Source organism: Pieris napi, chromosome 20 (assembly GCF_905475465.1).
Source record: "Pieris napi chromosome 20, ilPieNapi1.2, whole genome shotgun sequence".
NCBI classification, from domain to species: Eukaryota; Metazoa; Arthropoda; class Insecta; order Lepidoptera; family Pieridae; genus Pieris; species Pieris napi.
In genome coordinates this window covers 5851589-5874967 of record NC_062253.1, presented here as the reverse complement: position 1 = coordinate 5874967, position 23379 = coordinate 5851589, and the positions used below count along the sequence as shown (strand labels likewise).

Sequence of the window (23379 nt, the reverse complement as noted above, 5' to 3'; positions counted from 1 at the left end):
TATGCCTATTTTGCAGTCCAAAGAACGTTGCTAAATACTGTTTGCAAAATTGTATAATAATTATCTTATTAGAAATACAATTCTAAATTTGAACCGTCCCCGTCTGGGTAATTACACACTTGTCACCTGCACCAGAATAAAAGATTTTATCGCCTGCTTAATAATTTAACATAGTTAAGCTTTTTTATATATATAACAGAAGCAGCACCAGAAAGGAAATCTATATTTATAAAATTCTCGTGTCACGGAATAATAGCTTGACCGAATTTATTATTTATTTGTTTATGTTCCAGTAGGTCTGAGAATAAGTCGTATGTATTTTTATTATACCCCTGAATTATAAGGTTGGCCTAAAAGTTACTTTTTGGACTACATGTTTTAATTTAATTTTTATATGATTAAACTATTCACATAATCAGCAGCATTCTATCTCCAATTAAAGCTTATTTTTTAAAGCCTATATATAACTTATTCGCCTCATAACTTCGCTATTAGGCTGCAAATAATTTATATGGCAAAACGTTTCCCGGTAAAAATCTCTGCGGAAGTTAGGCTAAAATGTTTTATTTGAAATCATACGCGACTTCCGGGTATGGTTCATCATAAATGATGCATCTGCCGACCCGGTTGTGAATGTAATTCACTTTGCTCATGATTTTATAATGAGTTTCCTTGAAATAGGATAGGAGAAATACATAGAGTAATGTTTCATATAACATGATGAAACTGAATTATAGAGCGAACTTTGGTGTAAAAATTTAAGATAATTTATAGTCGCACGCGTAATCCATAAGGAATTTTTGCTAAATTACGAACTAGGATTTCATATGCAAACTATGGAGTATGATTATTTTAGTGCGCGGCCCGCTTTCGGTATCTTTACCCTTTCATAATTTTTTCACTGGTTCAGAAAATTCGCCCGGCGAACGTTGTTTTGCCATGTATATTATTTCTAGGACAAATTTTTTTAGTTCAACAAAAATAGCTATCTACAATAATAAAAAATAGGGGTTGATCGTAGGGGTGAGGGGTGAAAAGTAGGGGTTACATGTATTTTTGTATGCTGTATCATAAAAAAATAAAAACAAAAAAAATAAAATATAATTTTGGGGTGGACACCCCTTATCACTTAGCGGGTAGAAAGATAGATAGGAGCCGATTCTCAGACTTACTAAATATGAATATAAAATTTCATAAAAATCGGTCAAGCCGTTTCCGAGGAGTATGGTAACTAACATTGTGACACGAGAATTTTATATATAAGATAAAACATACTACGGCACATGACACAATTTCATAGTTAGTTTCATAACCTCGGGCGAAAATAATAAATATTAGGAATTTTAATCTTACTTTAATTTAACAAAGTAAATTTTAAAATAATTAAGAATTTTAAAATCGACGCGCTTATGATTTTACCGTGCATTAGTGCGACGGATGCGAAAATTGCATTTTAATGATATAATAGTCGTCTTCAGTTCCAAGTAAAATATATCGGTGTATTAAATTTTACGTTTCCATTCTCACACGTCTTTTTCTGTCAAATTGTGTTTACGCTCTGAACAAAAGAGAGAAATACTTAGTTAAAACTTAAAACGGTGGAATAGGCTATTTGACAATACGGAAAAAATATATTTGACAGTAATCCGTAATAACGTGTTAATAATTAATTGATCAAGAAGTCCCTAATTAATATATGTATTAGTTTGCGCCTACTAAAGCGCAGTATACAAATCTACAGGCTATTTTTAATTTTGTTGTGAACAATTTTACTGATTTTCAGCTTGTAGGGACTTTATGTACCTGCGAATGTCTAAATTGACAGGACTACTACTTATAATTATCAACATTAATTAAAAAAATTACATATTGTATAGGTTCAATACTCACTAATAAGTAATCTGAAATGGTTCTTTAAATCTTGCCAAATAGCCCATTGTACTAATTTAGTTTTTAAGAATAGCAGGACAGTAATTAAGCCACTCTACTTTTTGTTGCTCTTGGGACGTAATCTTCAGAAGAAACACGCTTATACTATTAGACGATACTATTCCCACCTAAAACTGTTTTTCTCGTCTCTGAAATCTTTTCAAAGGATTTTTGAGGTAAACCTTTCGTGACTCCTAAGAATTAAGGTTAAATTAACGTCTATCATCATAACGTGGACGTGGGTAATAAATTTAAATGTGTTAAAAGCTTTATTGTATGTTGAAGTTATTGCGGTTATGTTGGTCGAATTATTTAAACATCCAATTCTTTATTGCTTAGCTATATATAAGGTTCTGCGACTACGTCTGGGCAAGATTAGAACCTTCTTAGCGATCCAAAGTCAGAGTTGGTTGGTTGGAGTTACGAAACTAGAGACCGCCACCTTTGCCGAACGCGCGCTACCACTTTCTATTCCGGCACTTGGAGCTCACGTAGGCCACAGCTTTTTAGCGATATCTGGGCCGGTCTTAAGGAGCGTCTCCCAGATGGCTACGTCCTACGAGGCCGCTGACTATAGAAGGTGCGGTCCTTCAGCAAATTGGAAGTTATGCGGCGGGTTGACTACCCGGCCACGTAAAAAACCATATGAAATCGAACACAGAGAAAAAATCACGATTTGAACATAAGAACCTGAACCTCGCACAGCCTGTCTTTTCTTTACTTTTTGTAAAGAAAAAGGCTCAATGTTTTAATCAAAAATAGTCGTGCGGCTTATACGTGAAAGCCTTACAGACAGATGGAGCTATTGAACTAGAAGTTTGATTCCAGGCAAAACAGTAGGACTATGCCTCTATATAGTAAATAAATAAAATAAAAAGCCTTTATTGTTGTTAACAAGTTTAAAAAAATGACTATAATTTCACCTTAAATCATCTAGGAAACAGACGGAAAAATGTCTCATGCTACATTAGGTTTTTTATCGATTAAGATAAGAATAGATAGATAATTATTACAAAGGTGTATACTGTATACGTAGAACTGAATGTAGCATTATGGTTATATTGTGTTGTATTTAAACAGAATTGAAATTAGAATTTTAATGCAATTAATTTACTATTCAAAGAGTTTAAATTAGTTGTATATACTTTTTCAAACTTACAAAGCAAAATGATCCTATTTAAATAGGGTTCTCATTTATGCAATTATGAAGGGAAAAAACGGCAAAAAACGGTCTTAAAGCAGAAAATAGTATGAAAAACCTATTCAAACTATTTAAGGTGTACAATTAAGCTAAAGTAGTTACAATACGCCCTTTAAGGCTTTATTGCAGCTATTCAAAGTCCACGTTTTTAAGTAAATAACAATTAACTTCGTTGTTATTAACCAAATGTCATTATAAAGTATTTAAACTATGCCATTGATCAATAAATTGGTTTCGAAAATCCTAGGTTTAATAACAGGTAAGAAATCACATGTTTTATTGATACAGGAATTCTTTGTTGTAAGTCACCGCACATACTATAACCATGGCAGTAAGTCAAGTGCAAAAAAAAAAACGACGGGTTGCACTCCGGGAGTGCCGGCCGAAGTGAAAACTTGAATATTAACGTTGTGCATTTTTGATATTTTGGAATCGTTAGGGAATAATTTTGCACGAATTACTTTAATTATCAGTATAAAAGTACTATCCTACACAAACATGACAATTTATATTACATTAAATACGCCGTGCCAGCTGTCTACTCTCCATCCATCTTACGAATTTTCGATCAGATCACGTGTCCTAACGCGAGTTAAAAAAATTTTTCCCATTCCAAAAAAAGTGTACAACGCCGCTAAAGAAGTTTTCACTTCAAAAAATTATGGTCTAATGAAATATGGTATATTAAAAAACATTTTTAATAAGAAGCGACCTGGCTTTGTACGTGCAACCGTAACCCTTTTTCCTAAAAATCATACCTAAACTGTTGCGTTCACAATTACAGAAAAAGAAAACTGGTTATTTAGGTTTTTCCGTGAAATTTTTTCTTTTTTCTCTCAATAAAAACCTCCAGGGTTCAAGGGATAAATACAAAAATCCTCTTCTTCGGATTCTACTTCTTAATTATGCCTAGTAAGTAGAGATGTAATTCAAATACAGTGTAAACTCTATATAACGAATTTCAAGGCACCGAGATTTTTTGTTCGTTATATGGAGTGAAGAATTAACGTATGGGTATTGGGTTAAACCAAATAAATTTAACTCATTTTTACGTTATAGACAGGTTTTCGTTATAAAGAGTTTACACTATACATAGTTATTTCTTGTACCAAAAAAAGTTGTTATATGTGTCAATTAATATTTTAATACTCAGGGGTAATTTGCCTATATCTAGCTGTCATTATATTTTCTATCTAAGGCAATCCACTATACAGCATTAAAATGATGTCAGCTTTCTATTTCGCTGTTAAAGACAGTGCTGTGCGAAGTTTTCCTGTACCGAGAACAATACGCGTTGCCGTGTGACGTTTTGACGCTCATTGTTTGTGAGTGTATTGTACGTGCATTTTAATTCACACGAGTAAAATGGTTTTAACTTCATATTCATACTCCTTAATAAACTAGTTGTGCAACACGGCTGCACCTGTGTTAGTTCGGTCGTAATTAAAATAGCCTTCCCCGTTAAATGTTATATCGCTTGCCCCGGGGAACTAAGTCGTAAAAATAAAATCTATTTTTTTAGGAAAAATAAAAGAAGCTAATGTTATTATTACTAGGATACTGAGTAAATTACATATGTGTATATCAAATGAAATCTTAGTTATTCCTATTCGACGATTTAAACAATATTTAAATTTTAAATGTATAATATATTGCAGTAATTCATCTAATTAAACTATAGCAAAAGCATTTCCGATTGTTTCACTGCTTAAACATAATTACGGACGACACAGTAACCGCACAATACGACGGCACATTTTGACGAATGTTTACAACGTAATAATGTATTACCACTCTTTATTCGTTTTTAAACTGTCGCATTAACTTCTATGATTATTTGGTAGAATCATTTCATACAATCTAAACTAAAACTATATTTATGGTTGTTGCGATCTATTACTACGATCGACTAGTATTGCGTACAAAATAATTATGAACACATCCTCGTGTTTTTTATAGTAAAACTAGCTGCCCCCGCGAAATTTGTTCCTCCTTAATGCCTAGCCTACCTTTTTAGTACATACCAACATGGAACATTTTGCTATGCTACCCCAGAGACTGTTCGGTTTTCCGGATTGAAAACTTTTTAGGTTTTTCTGTGAATTTTTCTCTATATAAACCTCAGAATTCAACTCATACGATTTTAACTAACAAATAAAAAATAAGATTTGATCGTAGAGGGGTGAAAACTAAGGGTTATATTTTTTAATGCCACATAATAACAAAATAAAAATTTTATCCAAAAAATAATGTTTTTTTGGGGTGGACACCCCTTATCATTTAGGGGTTTGTAGCCGATTCTCAGACTTATTAAAGCATTACAAATTTCATGAGAATCGGTCGAGCCGTTTCGGAGGAGTATGGGAACGAACATTGTGACACGGGAATTTTATATATCGTACATCATTTTATATATAGTACATCACTCAAGGAAGTCAAACATGAGAAAACATTAAAACAGTCGTAATAGTGCTTTACGACTGTGTTCCTCGGGGCAAGCGATATCTTCGACTATTATTGTATTTTTAATGTTATGATTATTTACGACTTGAACAAACTGTTTTTTCAGTAAGACATTATATGAATGTGTAAATAAAGTGTTATATTCTTCATACGAACCAGTAGTTCCTGAAATTAAACAATTATGAAACTTAATTGTAGATAACATTTTACATAGGCGATAAACATGATATGTCCCTTATGTATCTATACGTAATAAGATACAGTTTAACTACAAAAGCACTAATTCAATCAGTTCTCTATAATTCGTACATATACTCCCAAGCAAAATGAGAGAATTATCACTAAATAAATTCAAAGCCCTCGTTAAACGGAAATTAATCAATAAAGCGTTTTATAAATGTGAGGAGTACTTAAATGATCCTAATCCTTGGCATTGATTTGCTCCAGTTCAAACAATTTGTATGAGTGGCGGAAAGTTTCTTGCAAGTTCTTCTTACCCGCTCTACGCCCTTGACTTGCGAACTGGTAGTAAATGTAAATTTACAATTAATTTAACTTCTTTCTGACAATTCATAAGTGTACTTTTTTACCTACATGAATGAAGATATTTTAAGTTTGAGTGTATCGCTGAAATACACCACATTCATACCGACACCAATTGTGTTCTCAATGAAAAGCATAACAAATAGCAATAAAAATTATCAATGTGTCAGACACGTTTGCGACGTTTTAATAGAAACATTCAGCCTTTCTTGACGACGGAGTTCCAGGAACTATTGACGATGCTATTTCACCATTCATTCCTTCCTTTGTTACAATACTTACAAAGCACCTAAGTCTTCATCATAAAGTCATATCTAATATATAAAATTCTCGTGTCACAATCTTCGTACCCATCCTCCTCCGAAACGGCTCGACGGATTTTTATGCATATTCAGTAAGTCTGAGAATCGGCTTCTATCTATTTTTCACCACCCCAAAATTTATTTTGTTATTTTTTAAATAATGTTTTGTTTTTATTTTTTTATGATACAGCATCCAAAAATACATACCTACAACCCCTAATTTTCACCGCTCTACGATCAACCCCTATTTTTTTGCGTTTGCCGGGTCAGCTAGTTATTTTATATAAAGATACATATTTCTATTCCAGGAGCGAATGGTTCAAATAACACGTCAGAAGGTTGGCGGTTTAGGACTTAGTATAAAAGGCGGCGCCGAACACAAGCTGCCCATCCTTATTTCCAAGATATACAAGGATCAGGCGGCGGACCAGACGGGACAACTCTTTGTCGGCGATGCAGTCATTAAAGGTATAATTATTGTCAAGATCGATTTAACTATTGCGTATTTCGGTGTCTGGCGCGCAGATGTTTAAAGTGCATATAAGTTGTTTTTTTTTTTTTTTTTTTTTGTACTTGTGAACGTCAATATTAAATCTATATTTACTATCAGTTCCCTAATCAAGTGCTTAGAGCGACAAGAACTGGCAAAAACTCTCCGCCGCTCTTTTTAATGGCTAAGTTTTTTGTTGTACACAACGTTTGTTAAGGAGCTGCAACCATTACACCATGTTCCACGAGACATCTTAAGTAATACTTTATCAGCAGGAAGCATGGTGAAATAGGAGCACGCACTTACATTCTCGTGTGAACGTGTACGCAAATACATAGTCGAAATAACTAACATCACCGCATACACGAATTCAAGTACGACTAGTCACCACAAGTAACACCCGTTCACGAGTATGACGCATGGTCAGCCATCAGGCACATCAGACGGAATTGTGGCCAAGCGTCTGTCCAGTTCTGTATAAAAATAAATTACTAGAGTAGGCCCTGGACCGCCATCTTTCTATCGGGACTTATGCAACTTTTAAACTCACAACTACTTTCTTAATTTTCGGTGTCGGGTTAATTCCTGAGATAACAAGTTCTGTAGTTTAACGAGTTAAAAACTCAGTAATAAAGGATTAAAATCAAGGCGGAACGAACGAAACTTAACAATAGATAACAACATAAATTCGTGTACAAACTTGGCGTAGATTTATCAAGATAGTGACGTTTGTAAACACGCGGAATGTAGGCTTAAAATAGCAGCCTAAGTGATGTTCTGACCTAAAATTTTGAATAATGCATCGCTACGCTCCACAGACTACTAAAGTAGTGCGCTGTTAAGGGAAGTATCTAGGTTTTGTCTTTTTAGGTCTTAACCAAGATTTTTGATGGCACATTACTCATTGCACTTTAATATTTCACTAGCTGTACCCAACCACGCTTCGCAGAGGCACATTGTGATTGAATGGTTGAGAAATGAGAAACAAAACAAAGAATACATTTCATACAAGTTTAATTTTGCAGTGCTTGTGGAAAAAAAAGGTGCGTGTACTTACGTCAGCGCGTAAGAAGTCTTACTTCTTTGGCATTATTAAAAATAGTTTTTGATTGCATGCAAATAATTAATTACAATTAAATAATCAAAGACTGGAAAAGGAGTCATTATAGTCAATAAAGTTCAGTTTACATATTTTGAAAAATTAACTAAATAAATATTTATTATTATTCTCTTACATTAAGTGTAACAAAAATTATATTATTATTCGAATGTTGTTTTTAAATTATGTCCAATGCCGTAGCATCTTCCGTGTGCAACTTCATTCTGTTAATTTTGTGTCACGGTGCGCGGGCATCGTAAAATTTCACTCTCATCAATTGTTCATAACGCGCCTAAAGAAGTATAACTTCAAAAATGAAAAAAAATGGATAAAAACAATCCTTGATGCGGATTATATATACCATGCTAAAAACAGCTCGATCGATGCAGAACTTTTTGAGTTTATGAAGCGTACACAAACCAACATAAAATTTGTATATACATATATAGATTTAATATAAGAGAAAGTTGTGGAAAACGATATGTCATGCGTAGTAAGGCATGTTAGAGAGGTCAGTTTCATTGCAAACTTTCTGTATGGCAAGTAGGTCTTCATCTGTGCCCGTAGCAATTTTTAACTAGGAATCGAATAATAGGTTATTCCTTACTTGATTATTTTGTACACAACGTGTCAGTTTTAAATTACGAAAGCTTAGTTGATATAATAATTCAGTTGGTCTAATCGTCTAGAAAATTATCTAATCATAGAATGGTAGAACTTAGTATTACGATTAATTATGATTAACAAACACAATTTATCCTCATTCCAAGTTGGTAACACTCACCGGTATTGCAATTATATTAATTAGTGTTTTACTAAAGTTTGATTAAATATGCTTAAGTTGACAACTTTTGTGAAATTCCCTCATTACGCTGAAAAAGCTAGTTTATGTTCATCGTAATTCATTAAAGAGGCCAAGTGGTAATTTATCTTAAATCTCAACTTATGACATTCTACTGTGGGGTGCTGCTGCAGAGGTTCAATCCATATTTGTGCTGCAGAAGCGGGCAATTCGGGGTATTTGTTGTGTTTCCCCGGGAGTCGGGAGTCGTCTCAAATCAGTCATTTATTTACTTAATCATAAGGCCATACAACAAAAAACAGAATAGAAGAAAGAAACAAGTTATACAATTTATAACGAACCAATTCAACTTAGGGTCCTTCAAGAAAAGAGCGTACCAATTCTTAAAAGGCCGGCAACGCACTCGCGAGCCCTCTGGCATTGAGTGTATCCATGGGTGGTGGGTATCACTTAACATCAGAATGTATGGCTTCGATAAGAGGTGCTGAAGGCGTTCACAAACATAATGCTTATCTTAATATATATTAATTACGAGTCACGTTGTTTGTCCGCTATGGACTTCTAAACTACTTTACTTACTATTACTATTACTTTACGTTTATTATTTGACAGTCACAATTCTAACAGATGGCGCTGTGTTTAAAGGACTAACGTTTCACATAAGTTACAATATTATGGCATAACCACCAAAAATGCATGGTGGTTATGCCATTATATATGGTGGTGAGATATGGTGTTCTCCTGCCGTTTCCCTTATAAGTAATTAATACTAGTAGTAATAGTTAATACTATGTAATATAACAAAAATCTTAGCCACAGCAACGCTTGGCCGAGTCCGCTAGTAATATAATAATGCTCTCAATTAAAAAGTTGACAAAGAGAAATATTACTAAAACATTACAAAACCCTTAAACTATATAGTGATAACAGAAAATATCAAGATTGTTCGGATTTGCAATCAGTAATATTTTTCTGCCTTTGGTTTTAATAAGTCAAATTATTTTCAGTTAACGGTGAATACATAACGGCTTGTAACCATGACGATGCCGTTAATATTCTCCGTAACGCCGGGGATATTGTCGTTCTCACAGTCAAGCACTATCGGGCTGCTACTCCCTTCTTACAGAAACAGGGTAAGCACGGTATTACTAAAGAAAATCTTAGAGATACAAATGAATCCTCTAATAAATTCATACGAGTTATAAAATAGTTTGTATCTTATTTTTAAAGTACACGAGAGAAGGACAAAACGCACAAGGCACAAATAGTTAAAGATTGTTTTGTCTGGTATATTTTATTGTGTGTGTAGATCAAAACATCGCAATGGATTCCGAATAGAGTATTCATATTTTATGTAATATAATTTTACACGAAGTTTCTATATTAATATTTGCAGAGCAACTAATATTTTTATTTTATATTGCGTATTTTGTAATAATTTGATAACGCGATGTACACAACTAACCAACCTTAAATTTACTTTCTAATTCTAAGAAGAAATTCTGGGAAATAAAATGTCTTTGAACCGAATATTTTTTGGTGTTCCCATATTTCTAATCGATTACTCCGCATCTTATAGCGGAAACAGCATCCGACACGGACAGCAGTACAGGAGATGATCACCCTTCACTCCATGGAAAAGTTGACGATAACTGTAACTCTGAGAAGACTGAAACTAATGGGGGATGGCAGGTACGATTAGGACCCTTCGAGAAATATTTATTTACTTTAGCTTAACGCTTAAATTAATAATTGTTATTTAGAGTGCATGGGGTGACTCTCAAGATGCGCAATCAAGGCCTTCCTCAGTTGCCTCCGATCGTCTTCCAGAGGGAACTAAGGAGTGGGTTGATGTTGTTTCAGGTAAATGATTATAATATTACTTTAAAAAAACTATCTACTATTGGGATTGGTAAAGATGCTAATTGCTACTCTTACACATCCCCTTAAATGGTAAATATTTGAAGGTATTAAGTTTGAAGGTAACAATACATTTGCTTTATACAAGAAAAGTTAAGAATAATATAAAGTTTAAATATCAATAATAGTTAGTTACACTTTAAATGTACTCGATACTGTATTTGAACATATAGTGTAAACTCCATGTAACGTCCCTCTTTTTAACGACATACCCTTAAAGCGTCGAACTCATTTGGTTTTGGTTGGTTTAGCTTGTCTACCATACAATAATACACTCTACATAGCATTACATCCACCCTCAGTTACGACTATTAAATATTAAAAAGTACTTAATTTTCCGTAATAAGTTAAAACTGCGGAGCTGTGTACGTTCTTTTGTCGCTTTATTGTTAGCCCGGAATAAACTCGACTGTCGGCATCATACGTACTGAACTTTCTGAGAAATCCGTTCTTTTGTTTACAAATTGGGATTGCTCTATCACGAAGATGCCTCAATATCGCAAGATATGAATAAAATAAGTATAAAAAATACAACATATTTGCTGGTACAGCAAAAGCGTTAGAATAACGTTCAAATAAGAATGGTTTTTATGTAATTACTAACACTAGTCTGAAATAAACTTTTTCTAATACAGATTTTTCTTCATTCCATTTAACAACACCTCTTTGTAACGTCAAAATAAGCACATTCCTTTGAGTGACGTTATATAGAGTTTACACTGTATTTAATAATCTTCACGTTTTTCAACTTAACAGTCAGTTACTAGATAGCCTAACGTAAACGTTAAGTTGAAAACTACTTTTATATGAATTTGTCGTGTTCCTACACAAGACTGCTATGGTTGCATTTTTATAAATATTGTTCTGAAAAATAAATGAATTTAAAAAGAAAAGTAACAGGATATGAAAATTTTATTCCTTTTAATTAACCTTATTGTTTACTTTTCAGTACCGCTAATGATGGGTTACGTGACCCGATACGTTTTAGGAACAGATAAGCTAAGACCCGGAGCTTTTGAAGTAAGAATTATTAATTTTTAATTTTTTTAGAAATTTGTACGAAACAAATTTATTTTCATTGAAATTGAACGTATAACGTTGAAGTATTTTCTTAGATTGGTCGCTGTTCCTCCCTTTTTTTCTTAGATAGGTCGGAGGAAAAGCAGCACCTTCCATCCACAATATTAGTTTATTCAGATATTTTGTATTAAGATAGTACCTGAACATAAAAAAGTGCGTGCGTACAAAGTACACATGTCAGAAGTGAAACTTCTTTGTAAATTAATTATTATTAACGTAAAAGCACCAATAGATGATCATGTACCAGTATATGATCACTCCATGTATATCTATATTCACACAACAACTGTATACGTGCTAAATACGTATAAATAAATAAAATACCTGCGTTTACTGCACAAGACGTTATGGGATAAAATTGCCATCTAAAGTTCTAATATGTAACTATTAAAGGAATACATCAACCAATAGCGTGTTTTTTCTCACTCTCTCTCAATCGCTCTCTCCCTTTTCTTCAACAAAAACGCTGCACATCTTCGTGACGCTAATATTATTATATAGTTTCATCCGTAAAAAATTTACCCTCATGCGCCTAAAGAAGTTTCACTTCAAAAATGTATGATGACGTTCCAGGTTAGAGGTGCGCGTACGCACGTTACGACAGGCGTCGTGCACGTAGAAGAGCCAGCCGCACTCTCACATTGGCTTAAGAGCATCTCTGACAATATTATGGGACTCACCAATTTGCAGGTAAATTATTACTTTGGTGTACCCGAGACTAAACATTTTAACTTCTTTAAGAGATATAAACACATATTTGCTACATTTACATAACTTGACGTTTTGGGTGCTTTTTAGCAGAAACGAAACACTGCCATTTTAAATTCACAGATAATTTTTAATATTATTTACATTATTATACTTTTTTTTATTTGATATTTACGCTATCTATGGCTGCGATATTCAAAAATTAACATATTTTTGCATTATGATGCATAAAAACACAATTTTCGGTGAAGGTTGGATTATTTAGTTCAATACCGTGTCATTTATTAACTCTCAATTTATGATAAGTTTATATAATAATTTGACTGTTATATAAGCATAGCCAAATCACAATTAATAAATCTGCCGTTTCGCTTTTTACAATCAAACTGCGATCTTAAGTTGGGAACAGTTTAAAAAAAAAACCGTAATTTTCAGATGAAACTGTTTAACCGCCATCTAGCGAGCGGCGAGCGTATCGAATACATGGGATGGGTTCAGGAAGGTGAAGTTTGTGGGGGACAACCTTGGCAGACTTATCGGCCTAAGTTTCTTATTCTTAAAGGGACGGATGTTATGCTCTTTGATACTCCACCGGTAAGTCTATATACGATAATTATTTATGGTAATTGTCAGAACGTACTTTAAAATTCTGATTAATTTTTATACGTAGATATAGGTCGGTTATCGAAAGCTGGCAGGATCACAGTACTCTCCTCTCACTAATGCAATTTCACATACAGTATGTTTCAAAATATGATTTTTTTGCCATGCTATACATTTTAGTCCATTCTGGTTTTAGTAAGGTTGGGTGGGTTGTAAATAAATAAGAATGTGTCAAATACATATTAATATTAGGTGCATACGAGGGTGGATCCAAAAGTTCTAAGCCAGACCAAGAACGTGAAAGAGTAGTTCGTGTAAATATTTTTTTCATTTTTCGACATTAGCTCCATCTAGCTCAACACACTTCACTTTTACTTCACTAACTATTCTTTCAATTAAAAAAGAAACCCCAGTCGCATCTGATGTCAAATTAAATATAACATTTTTTCTTTAAACTGTTTTTATTAAGATGCTTAAAATAATTAAAAACATTGTGCACCATTTCACGAGATTGCCCTGGTAATGTTTGAAAAAAGATCAACATGTATAAAATAATAATAATATAAAACAGTAAAGATCAACATAAACAGTAGCAAAAGAAAAACAATAACTGTCTCTTTTATACTTATAAGCTTGACCGAGCGCGAGAGAGATGGACAGTCTTTTCATGATGTATTTGTGATTATATTTCAGTTTGACATCACGTCTCGCGCTTATTCACAGACACTACACAAGCACAAAGTGTAAATGTGTTGAAGCCGCCAGCTTTAGATAACATACCTATACTACTATGATCTTTTTGTTTTTTTCCAAAGTTTCGATTGTTTCCTAATATTCGTATACAATGATGTTTTTACTATAGGATTTAATACACTTAGCCCACACATTACTACGTATGACATCTAAAATATTTGAATGATTCTTATATTACTTTTTTATCTCGACATTTATTATAGTGTTTTTTTCTGAATTAATAAATAAACAAATTTTATAAACTTTATTTGCAAAAATGGATTTATTAATATAATAAAAAACTACTTAATGAAACTAAAATTCGACTATTTTATTTATTTTTCATAGTAACTTGCATATATCACAACTCGGAACATGGTAAATACACTAAACATCCTTATATTCGTCCTTAATCATTAAAAACATCTATTTTATCCAATCGCCGAACTTTCACAGACAAATATCACGGAACTAACCAAATGTCCGGAGACGCTAAAGGTGTACCAGACAATGTTTCGAACGGTCAAAGAGAGTGAGACAGTGGATTGGAGGCAGCACTGCTTCTTGGTCCAGAGCTCTGCCCCGGGACCTGCCTCTGCTGGTCCGAGATACTTTAGTACTGAGACAAGGCAGGAATTGCTACGTGTCGAAGCTGCGTGGACCGCCAACATCGTCAACTCGGTTATACGACTTGGGGTGAGTTAATCTCAATTTTAGAAGAAAGACACACATAAAAGATATTTATCACGCATTAGTAACTATAATAAATTATAACCCGCAATATTAACCCGTACACGCTTACACTGGAGTACAAAAAGTGGGAGGGACAAATAGTATTTGGAATGAACAATTTTATTAAACAATTTTTAATTCTTTTAGTAAAATTCAGATATTTCAACTCCCTACACCACGCAATTTATCACTTATTAGGCACCTTAAGCGGGCCATAGACGGACCTCATGTTGCAGTCAAGACCGACTGCAACATGCGGTCGCCGCACGGCGATCTGCAATTTCCATACTAAATTCATATTCGCAATACACGGACCGCTCGAGCAGTTCCTAAGCAAACCGCATGTTGCAGTCGGTCTTGACTGCAACATGCGGTCCGTCTATGGTCCGCTTATACCACGCAATTTATCATTACATTATCGACAAAATGTAGCGCGCCGTCCGGTTTGTCTGTACCCAATAGTAAAACACCCATAACGTGATGTAAAGTAATGGAAAATCGAAAATAATATTAACTAACAATAACGCTTAATTCAATCCCCGCCCCCCGTCGTAACGTATTACAAAAGGAAAATAAATTCGTTACATAATACTTGAAAGCTCCCTTACCTTATATTGTAATTGATTAAGTTACATGTTACATGTCCCACAGAATGAACTGAAAACGCATATTATATGGGTCCAATAATTACTCATACTATTTTTATTGTACGTAATTCCATGTAAATGTAGTAGGAGAAAAAAACCTTTTTTGATAATAATTAATATCTATATATTTATTGACATAGAAATATCTTAAAAACTAAACTTTTCTTTAACGATGCAACTTCTGTCGTATCAAAACTAGTCAATAGTCATCCGACGCAACCGCAGCTTAGAATTGCTAAACTGAACTGAGCGACGTACACGTGCGTCTATTTGTGGGTACGGACGCACACAACCACGAAATGCCTCGTTGCTCAATCTATAAAAATATTAATATCTCAATTGTTATTGTTGTATTTTAAGAAATATAAATCAATGCGTATTAAAATGCACTATTTAGGGTCTGTTTCACAATGTATGGATAAAGTACCAAATAGCTAATGCAACACATTTGGAAGATAAATTGTGCTATTTGACACTTCATCGGACTTATAACTTATGATTGACTTTATGTGACGAATAGAGCTATCTGACAGTCGTGAAACGCACCAATAGTGTTTATCCTACCAATAAGTAATAATTAGCTGATTTGGAACTCATGTAGAACTTATCCGTACATTGTGAAACAGACCCTTAATATATTAAAATAAAGAAAAATAGTTAAGTATTTCAATCAATAAATTACTGTTATAAATTCGTATTTATATTCGACAAAAAAATTTACTTAATGTCAATCCAAAATATTAAAATAATATAATTTCGTAAGCTAGAAGCTTTAATAATACGTACTTGTAAGTCTCGGTGATTTCCAACGCTATGATAGTAGTCTTACGAATTTTAGTTGGCTCAAATAAAGCATCATCCCCAAAGTGAGCTCCATCGCGTAAATGAGTAATCTATTTTAAAACAAAATCACAATTTATACTTGGTTTATCATTACAAATTTATAGATTTTCTAAATCTTCGTGGGCGTTTTTCTCTTCGAGAAACTCTTCTCATGTTTCACCATCGTGGTCAGAAAAGTTCTGAGCATCAGATTCCACCGATTTTATTTAATTTGACCGATCTGACATTTCTGTACTATTAATAGTGACAACAAAAGTGTATTTTGGCCATAGCAGGAAAAATACGTAAAATCAAACACTGCTAAATATTATACGTGAATACATATAATAATAATAATAATGAAACTAATAATAATAAATAACTATAATAATACATAACCCTGATCAATTGATTTTATTAACAATTCTTTATACTTGCCTCTTTTCCGTTTGAGTCCATAACTGTAACAGAACCGGATGATATAATATACAAACAATCTATTGGTTCTCCTTGAGAAACAACAACCTGAAACACATCTAAAATTCAAAATGTTTCTAATTATGTTTAGTGCGATTAACATTTGACAATAGGAATTTCGTTTCAATCTGTTACAAAAGTGGCAAAACAGTATTTAGCAAGCTTTACAAATGATAAATTATAAAAATTATTGTTTAAAAGGCCGGCAACGCACTCGCGAGCCTCCTGGTATTTAGAGTGTCCATGAGCGGCGGTATCACTTAACAACAGGTGAGCCTCCTGCCCGTTTGCCCCCTGTACTATAAAAAAGAAATAGACTATTGCAAAATTTCTTACCTCGCCAGGCATAAACATAACCTCTACGAGACTGAAAATAATTGTATTCACAAAAGCAACCGGCATGTCTTGAAACATCGGTATTCTTGTTACTAACGCTTTGCAGCAATGCATATTGATATCCTGCTTTATCTGTTCATTAATTGTATTTAATATATACTCTTCGTTGAAATATGATCCGTTGAATTTGTAATTTATGAACAGTAGAATTTTCCTCTGTAAGATGTTTGGGAGTCTCTGCAAACCCATATACTCTTTGAGGTCCTTTAGCTTTCCGTTAAAGATGAAATGGTCTGTGTTTTCGTAAATAAATAGACGGAATACGGTTGCAAACGTGAATATAATGAAGATCAGACCAACCAAGCTTATTACAGATGTTAGGACAAGATCTGAAATCATAATATGAAAGTTTTTTAAGCAAAGCATTTAAATAAATAGCACAACTGTTTGTGTCGCTATACTGAACAGTCTTTAATCTTTTTCATAAATATATTGACACATTAGAAGTCAATAATGGACTATCGAGTAGTGTTGCACATTCACCATCATTATCGAATACTCTAAAATTGAATTAATATGTAAGCTACTTAGTACTGGTTCTGGTTCTTACTATTGTTAATTAAGTGTTTGGTCTAAGATCCCGCTATACAACGACCTTCACCGAGATGCTTATTTAATGAAACTTATTTTATATATAATTTAATATGTCAATAAATATAATCCATATGGGTTGCCTAGCAAATTTCAGTCCAGAGTATTTTTAATTAATTTAAAAAAAAAATATTTTTTTAAACATTTCACCGGTATGATTATTAGATAAATTCTATACCAATCGAAAGTATGAAGCCCATAGAATATGCAAAAGTTAGGTTGTTTTTAATCAATTAATTATTTATGTGTATATTTTTTATGTGACACTAAAGTATATATACATCTTTAGTATAAAAGAAGTTTTTAGTGATACATATATAATACTACCCTGATTAGAAATATTGATTGAAAAAAGTTCAAAAAATTTACTACATGCAACTTATAAAAAAAATTTTTTTTTTTAAATACTCATTAAACATACTCTGGACTGAAATTTGCTAGGCAACCCATATGGATTATATTTATTGACATATTAAATTAAATATAAAATAAGTTTCATTAAATAATGAAGGTCGTTCTATAGCGGGATCTTATACTATTAGTTTATCTTGAATGACATTGGGAAGTAAGCTTCATTAAAACACTTTTTAGTTACTTTTGTAACTGCTTCTAATAAAAAACCAGACTAATCACTACGACCAAACATCCTATACGCTCAATTAATTACAATAATACGATTATAGAACGGTTCATATTGAGCGAGATATATATACATAAGTCTAACGTATTAGAAAGTAAGTGACGTTTGGCGGCTTTAGGATCTTGGACCAAAAATGAGCTGCAAAACTAATTTTATATACTTTAGAGTTTTATAATTGTAATCTTAAAACCCAATTTGGTATAAAAATGAAGTGAAAGTTATATTCTCTGGGCACAAAGTAGAGTAGCTCTGAATAAAGCATTTAAACTAACCATAAATTAAAATCTCCTCGACTGGCCTGTAATAGCCTGCGCCGATACATAAACCAACCACCCAATACAAATTCGTTGTGTATCTGTGGAAGTCATTGGTGATGTTAAAGCTTCTCGACCTGTTACTCCAAACATATTCGTTTTCACTAAGCTGTGAACAAAAAACTGGTACTTGATAGTGAATATAGGTCATCCAGTGGAAGAATAAAAGCACCCTCACTACGACACCGATCGCCGCAGTCGTTAAATATGACAATTCCACCTGCTCGTACGCGTTCTTCCATTTTTCTTTCAACGTCATCAAACGAGGAAGTTTTAAAATGAACCAAATTGTGTGTGTACACTTTTTGAATGGCTGATATATTTGTAAGGGTAATGCTGCTATCAGATCTAAAGTAAAACTGCCTTTAACGTATCGTTTAGCAATGTCCCCAAGATTTAGTATTACGGCTTTACTATCCTTGTCGTTGTAACCGGTGATAAATCTCGTACAGATGTCAAACGCAGCAAAAGCGTCGGAAAACAAAACGAAAGAATCGTATCGATTCTTGCCTGAAAGTGATGAAATAATAATTAAATTTAATTACGTTAGAGTCAATATATTTGACGAGACCCTTTTTGACAACGATTATATTAAACATAATAAACTCAAACTCAAAATATCTTTATTCATGTAGGTTAACAAGTACACTTATGAATTGTCAAGTTAAATTAATTGTTAATTAACATTTACTACCAGTTCGCAAGTCAAGGGCGTAGAGCGGGTAAGAAGAACTGGCAAGAATTTGAATTTGAAAACTTTTTAATTGCCAAGTATTGTCATACAAATTGTTTGAACTGGAGCAAATCAATCCATTGATTGGGATCATTTAAGTATTCCTCAAATTTATAAAAAGCTTTATTGATTAATTTCCGTTTAACGAGGGCTTTCAATTAATTTAGTGATAATACTCTAATTTCGCTTGAGAGTTTGTTGTAAAAACGAATACAATTTCCATATAAGGAGTGGTTTATCTTTTGGAGCCTGGTTGGTCGTACACTCAAATTAGTTCTATTTCGCGTATTATACTGGTGAAAGTCACCATTTGTTTTAAAATCATTTATATTTTTTTGGACATACAACAAGGCTTCAAGAATATATTGACCACATAGTGTCATAATATTTAATTCCTTGAACTTGGTTAGTAATAATAACTAATAGTTACTTACAATTAAAGAACACTTGAAATGGCATATAGAAAAGAACGCTTAGATACACAACCAGTCCAAGACAGTCCCAATAAAACTTTATTGCACTGTACGGATGCCAAACGAAGGCATGCGCTTTTGTTAGCTGCTTTTCCTTCTCCAAAGCCAAGTTCTTTCTGCTGCGTATGTGGAACATGGTGCCATGATGCCAGTCACAAGGCAAAAGAAGAGAACGAAGACTGCAGATTAGTTTTGCGCAACATCCGGCGGTCGGGGGAAGGTCCAAGCAACGCGGTTGCTTCGGCAGCATACATTCATGTTGTATTGTTTTCATTTTGAAATGTAATGCGAACTGTCAGAGGAGATTGCCAAACTTTGATAGAATTTTTGAAAATAGAACAAAACATTTTTTCTTCAGTACTTTAAATTGTACTTCCAAATATTATCTACGAATTGCATTTGTTATACGTAGACTTTAACTATTTAGACTTAGTATTGTCTTTGATTGACATAACCTTTACACATTTTTATAAATTTACAACTATTTAACATAATTTTAAATTTATCCGACGTTTCGCGTGCTTTACAGCGTGCGTGGTCACGGTGACTGAAGACAAAAGGTGTTGGATGTCAAAAAGTATCACAGCTGTAGAGAAAGTTGCATTATCTGTATTTATTTCCCCGGAGTTGGTATCGACTAAAAGATGGAGGGTTTTGGCAAAAATGGCTCACGGTGTCCTCTATTTTCGCGGATTGTTTTTCTTTTTGGAGATTTTAATTTGGATATTATTGGATCCCAGGTGTTTGACAATATTTTAGGCCGTCTTCTCTATTGAAATTGGGGTGTTTTTTGATTTCAATGGCTTCGCGTACCAATCTTGGGAAGAATCTTTTTTCTTTCGCAAGTACTTTCGGTTGGTCATTTAGACTTGCTTGCTGCGAATCTTCGCAGTATTTACATTGTTAGGTAAAATTTTTTAATTTTATAAAACGTAATTAAGTCAAAATTATGAGTAGATAAAAATGTTTTGTTTAAATTTCGTAATTTCGTGTTTCAGAAAAAGACCTTCACTGTAGTGCATATGGGTCGCGCGGCTGGCCTTACCTTAGACTGGTCAAGTGGATTCTCTTTAAGCGAAGGCACTCCTGGTGCACCACCTGTTTGGTCCTATAGGTAATTTCAAAATTGCAATTTACTACCAAATGTAACGTTTAGCTACAAGTTTAATATAAGTCGGTTATCGAAAGCTGGCGGGTTCACAGTACTCACACTAATGCAATTGCACATACAGTATGTTTCAAAATATGATTTTTTTGCCATGCTATACATTTTAGTCCACTCATACACGACGGACAGTCTATTCATGATGTATTTATGATTGTATTTCAGTTTGACATCACGTCTCGCGCTTATTCACAGACACTACACAAGCACAAAGTGTAAATGTGTTGAAGCCGCCAGCTTTAGTTAACATACCTATACTACTATTAAATGTTTACGGTTTTAACGAAATTTGAATTTTACTATGTCACGGTTCTTAATCAACTCAACTCAAAATAATAATTATTAATTAAATAATTTCAGATTTTCTCAACTAAGAGGCTCTAGTGATGACGGAAAATCTAAATTAAAGTTACATTTCCAAGACACCGAAACAAAAGTCATTGAAACTAAGGTGAGTTTTGACTTCTTTTTTTTTTATAAGTCTTTATCTTGCAATAAGTCAGCTAGACTATGAGCAGATGTGTTGAGAGCTGTTAGGCGTTCAAAGCAAAATCTCCATCGATTCTGATCCTCTCTTTCAACCGTGTCTATCAAGACTTAGTATTTGTCGCCTTTTAAGCCTAATTATTAGGTCCGGTATGGTTAGTTGCGTGGCAAGCTTATTAGGATGCATTTCTAGCCTTTTTCTGTATTTCATACTCCAGGTCTTGATCTCCTCTTTGACAGTCCTGATTTTGAGGTGCTCAAGAATCTCCGATGTTTTTATAAACCACGGACAGTTGGATATTTCAACTGACTGACTGACTTTTTGATATAAAAAAAACTATGTTTTAGGCAAGTTGATGAAGATGAAGGAAGTTATTGTTTTATTTATTTTTTCAGGAACTAGAATGCCAGATCCTTCAAAGTCTTCTCTTCTGTATGCACGCGTTCTTAACGGCGAAGGTGGCTTCCGTGGACCCCGCCTTTCTCGCTTCCATACAACACTCTAACTAAAAAACTTACACAAATAAGCCTAGACATATATCCTAATAACAGGCAAAAAAAGTTAGTAAAAGTCCTGCCCTGTCACAGCGTCGCGTGTCTTACATTAAACGTAAAAATACGTGTTCGTTCGTACGCAGTACGTACGTATTAGTGGGCAATGCTTGGTGTTCCTCGAGCCCTAAAAACTGCGTAAATATAAAAAAAACTTGAAATTGTAAACCTTCGATTTTTTCGAAGGCACTTTAAACTTTTTTTCACTATTCTAAATCTCACTTTTTTCATACAAATTAACCGGTTTGACTGTTACAATATTACTTTCATAACTGCAATCGTAAAATTGCTAGAAACAATAAGAATAAATGAACATTTTATATAGGAAATAATATCGATTCGGAATATTGACATTTGACAATAATTTGATATCGATTTGTCATTTAAATGTAATATCATTCATTATTTGAATTCGAAATAATAATGACATAGTAACAATAACAATGTTATAAACATAAAAACGGTAATGGCTTGTGAAAAATATAAAAACGAATCTCAAATAGTGTATGTTTTTATAGTTCGAGTTTGAGTGTTCGAGACAGTGAAATTAACCAAAATCTTTACTCTTTCCCTTTGCAAATAAGGCCAGATACTTTCCAATTGGCTATGGATACTCTACCATGACTTTGACAGTGTATCAGACGCCTGGTTGAATTGCTTGAAAAATGCGCAAAAAATAAAAACAAATCTAATTTTAACAATATTTTTCATATTTAAATGATAATTTTTGGTTAGACTGGTAAGTTAGGGGGCGTCAATAAATTACGTGAGGTGTTTAAGGGGGGGAGGGGGTCGAGTCAAATCTCATTTAATCTTACGTTGGAGAGAGGGGGGGGGGTCTCGGCAAATATCACGCAATTTTTTTTTCCGATTGAAAAAAAAAATTATGAAAACGGTTGACCCTAAAAGCCATCTCTGCAACTTCCCGCTAACTCCATATCTAAAGGCTCAACATTTCACTTATTTTGTTTTTGAGCTCTTCGAGCTCAAAAGTACGAACTCTGTGTTGTTTTGAGTTCTCCGAGCTCAAAGAGATAGCTTCTTACGCGTTTACGTAAGAAACCCACATTTTGAAAAATCTCACGTGAGATTGGGGGTTGAATAAAATCTCATGACATCTCACCAGGGGGGAAGGGAGGTACCGAAAATTTAAAAAAAACACCTCACGTAATTTATGGATGCCCCCTTAGTGCTGTAAGAATATTGCACACAAATACTTTATGAGGTTCGTTCAATGTCATGTTAAACTCATGGTAGATGTATCGTGTAAAGAGAAATATAAATCTTGACATTACCGAGTTTGTAAGAAGTATAAAAAGTTAAGTAAATTTGTATCTTTCCCTCTATTCCCTATAATATTTGCTTAGGCTATTTTTGTTGTAAATTTTGGCGGTCATATTTGAGCGTGTTTATAGTTGATTGCAACATAACACGAAATGTCATTAAAATCTCATTTCCTGTCTTCCTCTTTACGTGAAA

General features: G+C 33.5%; 1 protein-coding gene across 1 annotated transcript in view; it reads left to right on the top strand.

Annotated features, from left to right (window-relative positions):
* The window catches only part of LOC125060041 (gamma-1-syntrophin), a 28362-nt gene extending 5664 nt beyond the window's left edge, over positions 1-22698 (top strand). Inside the window, exons 3-13 of the mRNA XM_047664796.1 lie at positions 6747-6906; positions 9837-9962; positions 10409-10521; positions 10593-10692; positions 11699-11769; positions 12403-12519; positions 12973-13131; positions 14329-14568; positions 20696-20811; positions 21223-21313; positions 21745-22698. Of these exons, the coding sequence (XP_047520752.1) occupies positions 6747-6906; positions 9837-9962; positions 10409-10521; positions 10593-10692; positions 11699-11769; positions 12403-12519; positions 12973-13131; positions 14329-14568; positions 20696-20811; positions 21223-21313; positions 21745-21858 (1407 nt within the window). The 3' untranslated portion in view covers positions 21859-22698. The remainder of the gene's footprint in view (positions 1-6746; positions 6907-9836; positions 9963-10408; positions 10522-10592; positions 10693-11698; positions 11770-12402; positions 12520-12972; positions 13132-14328; positions 14569-20695; positions 20812-21222; positions 21314-21744) is intronic.
* The last annotated feature ends 681 nt before the right edge of the window (positions 22699-23379 follow it).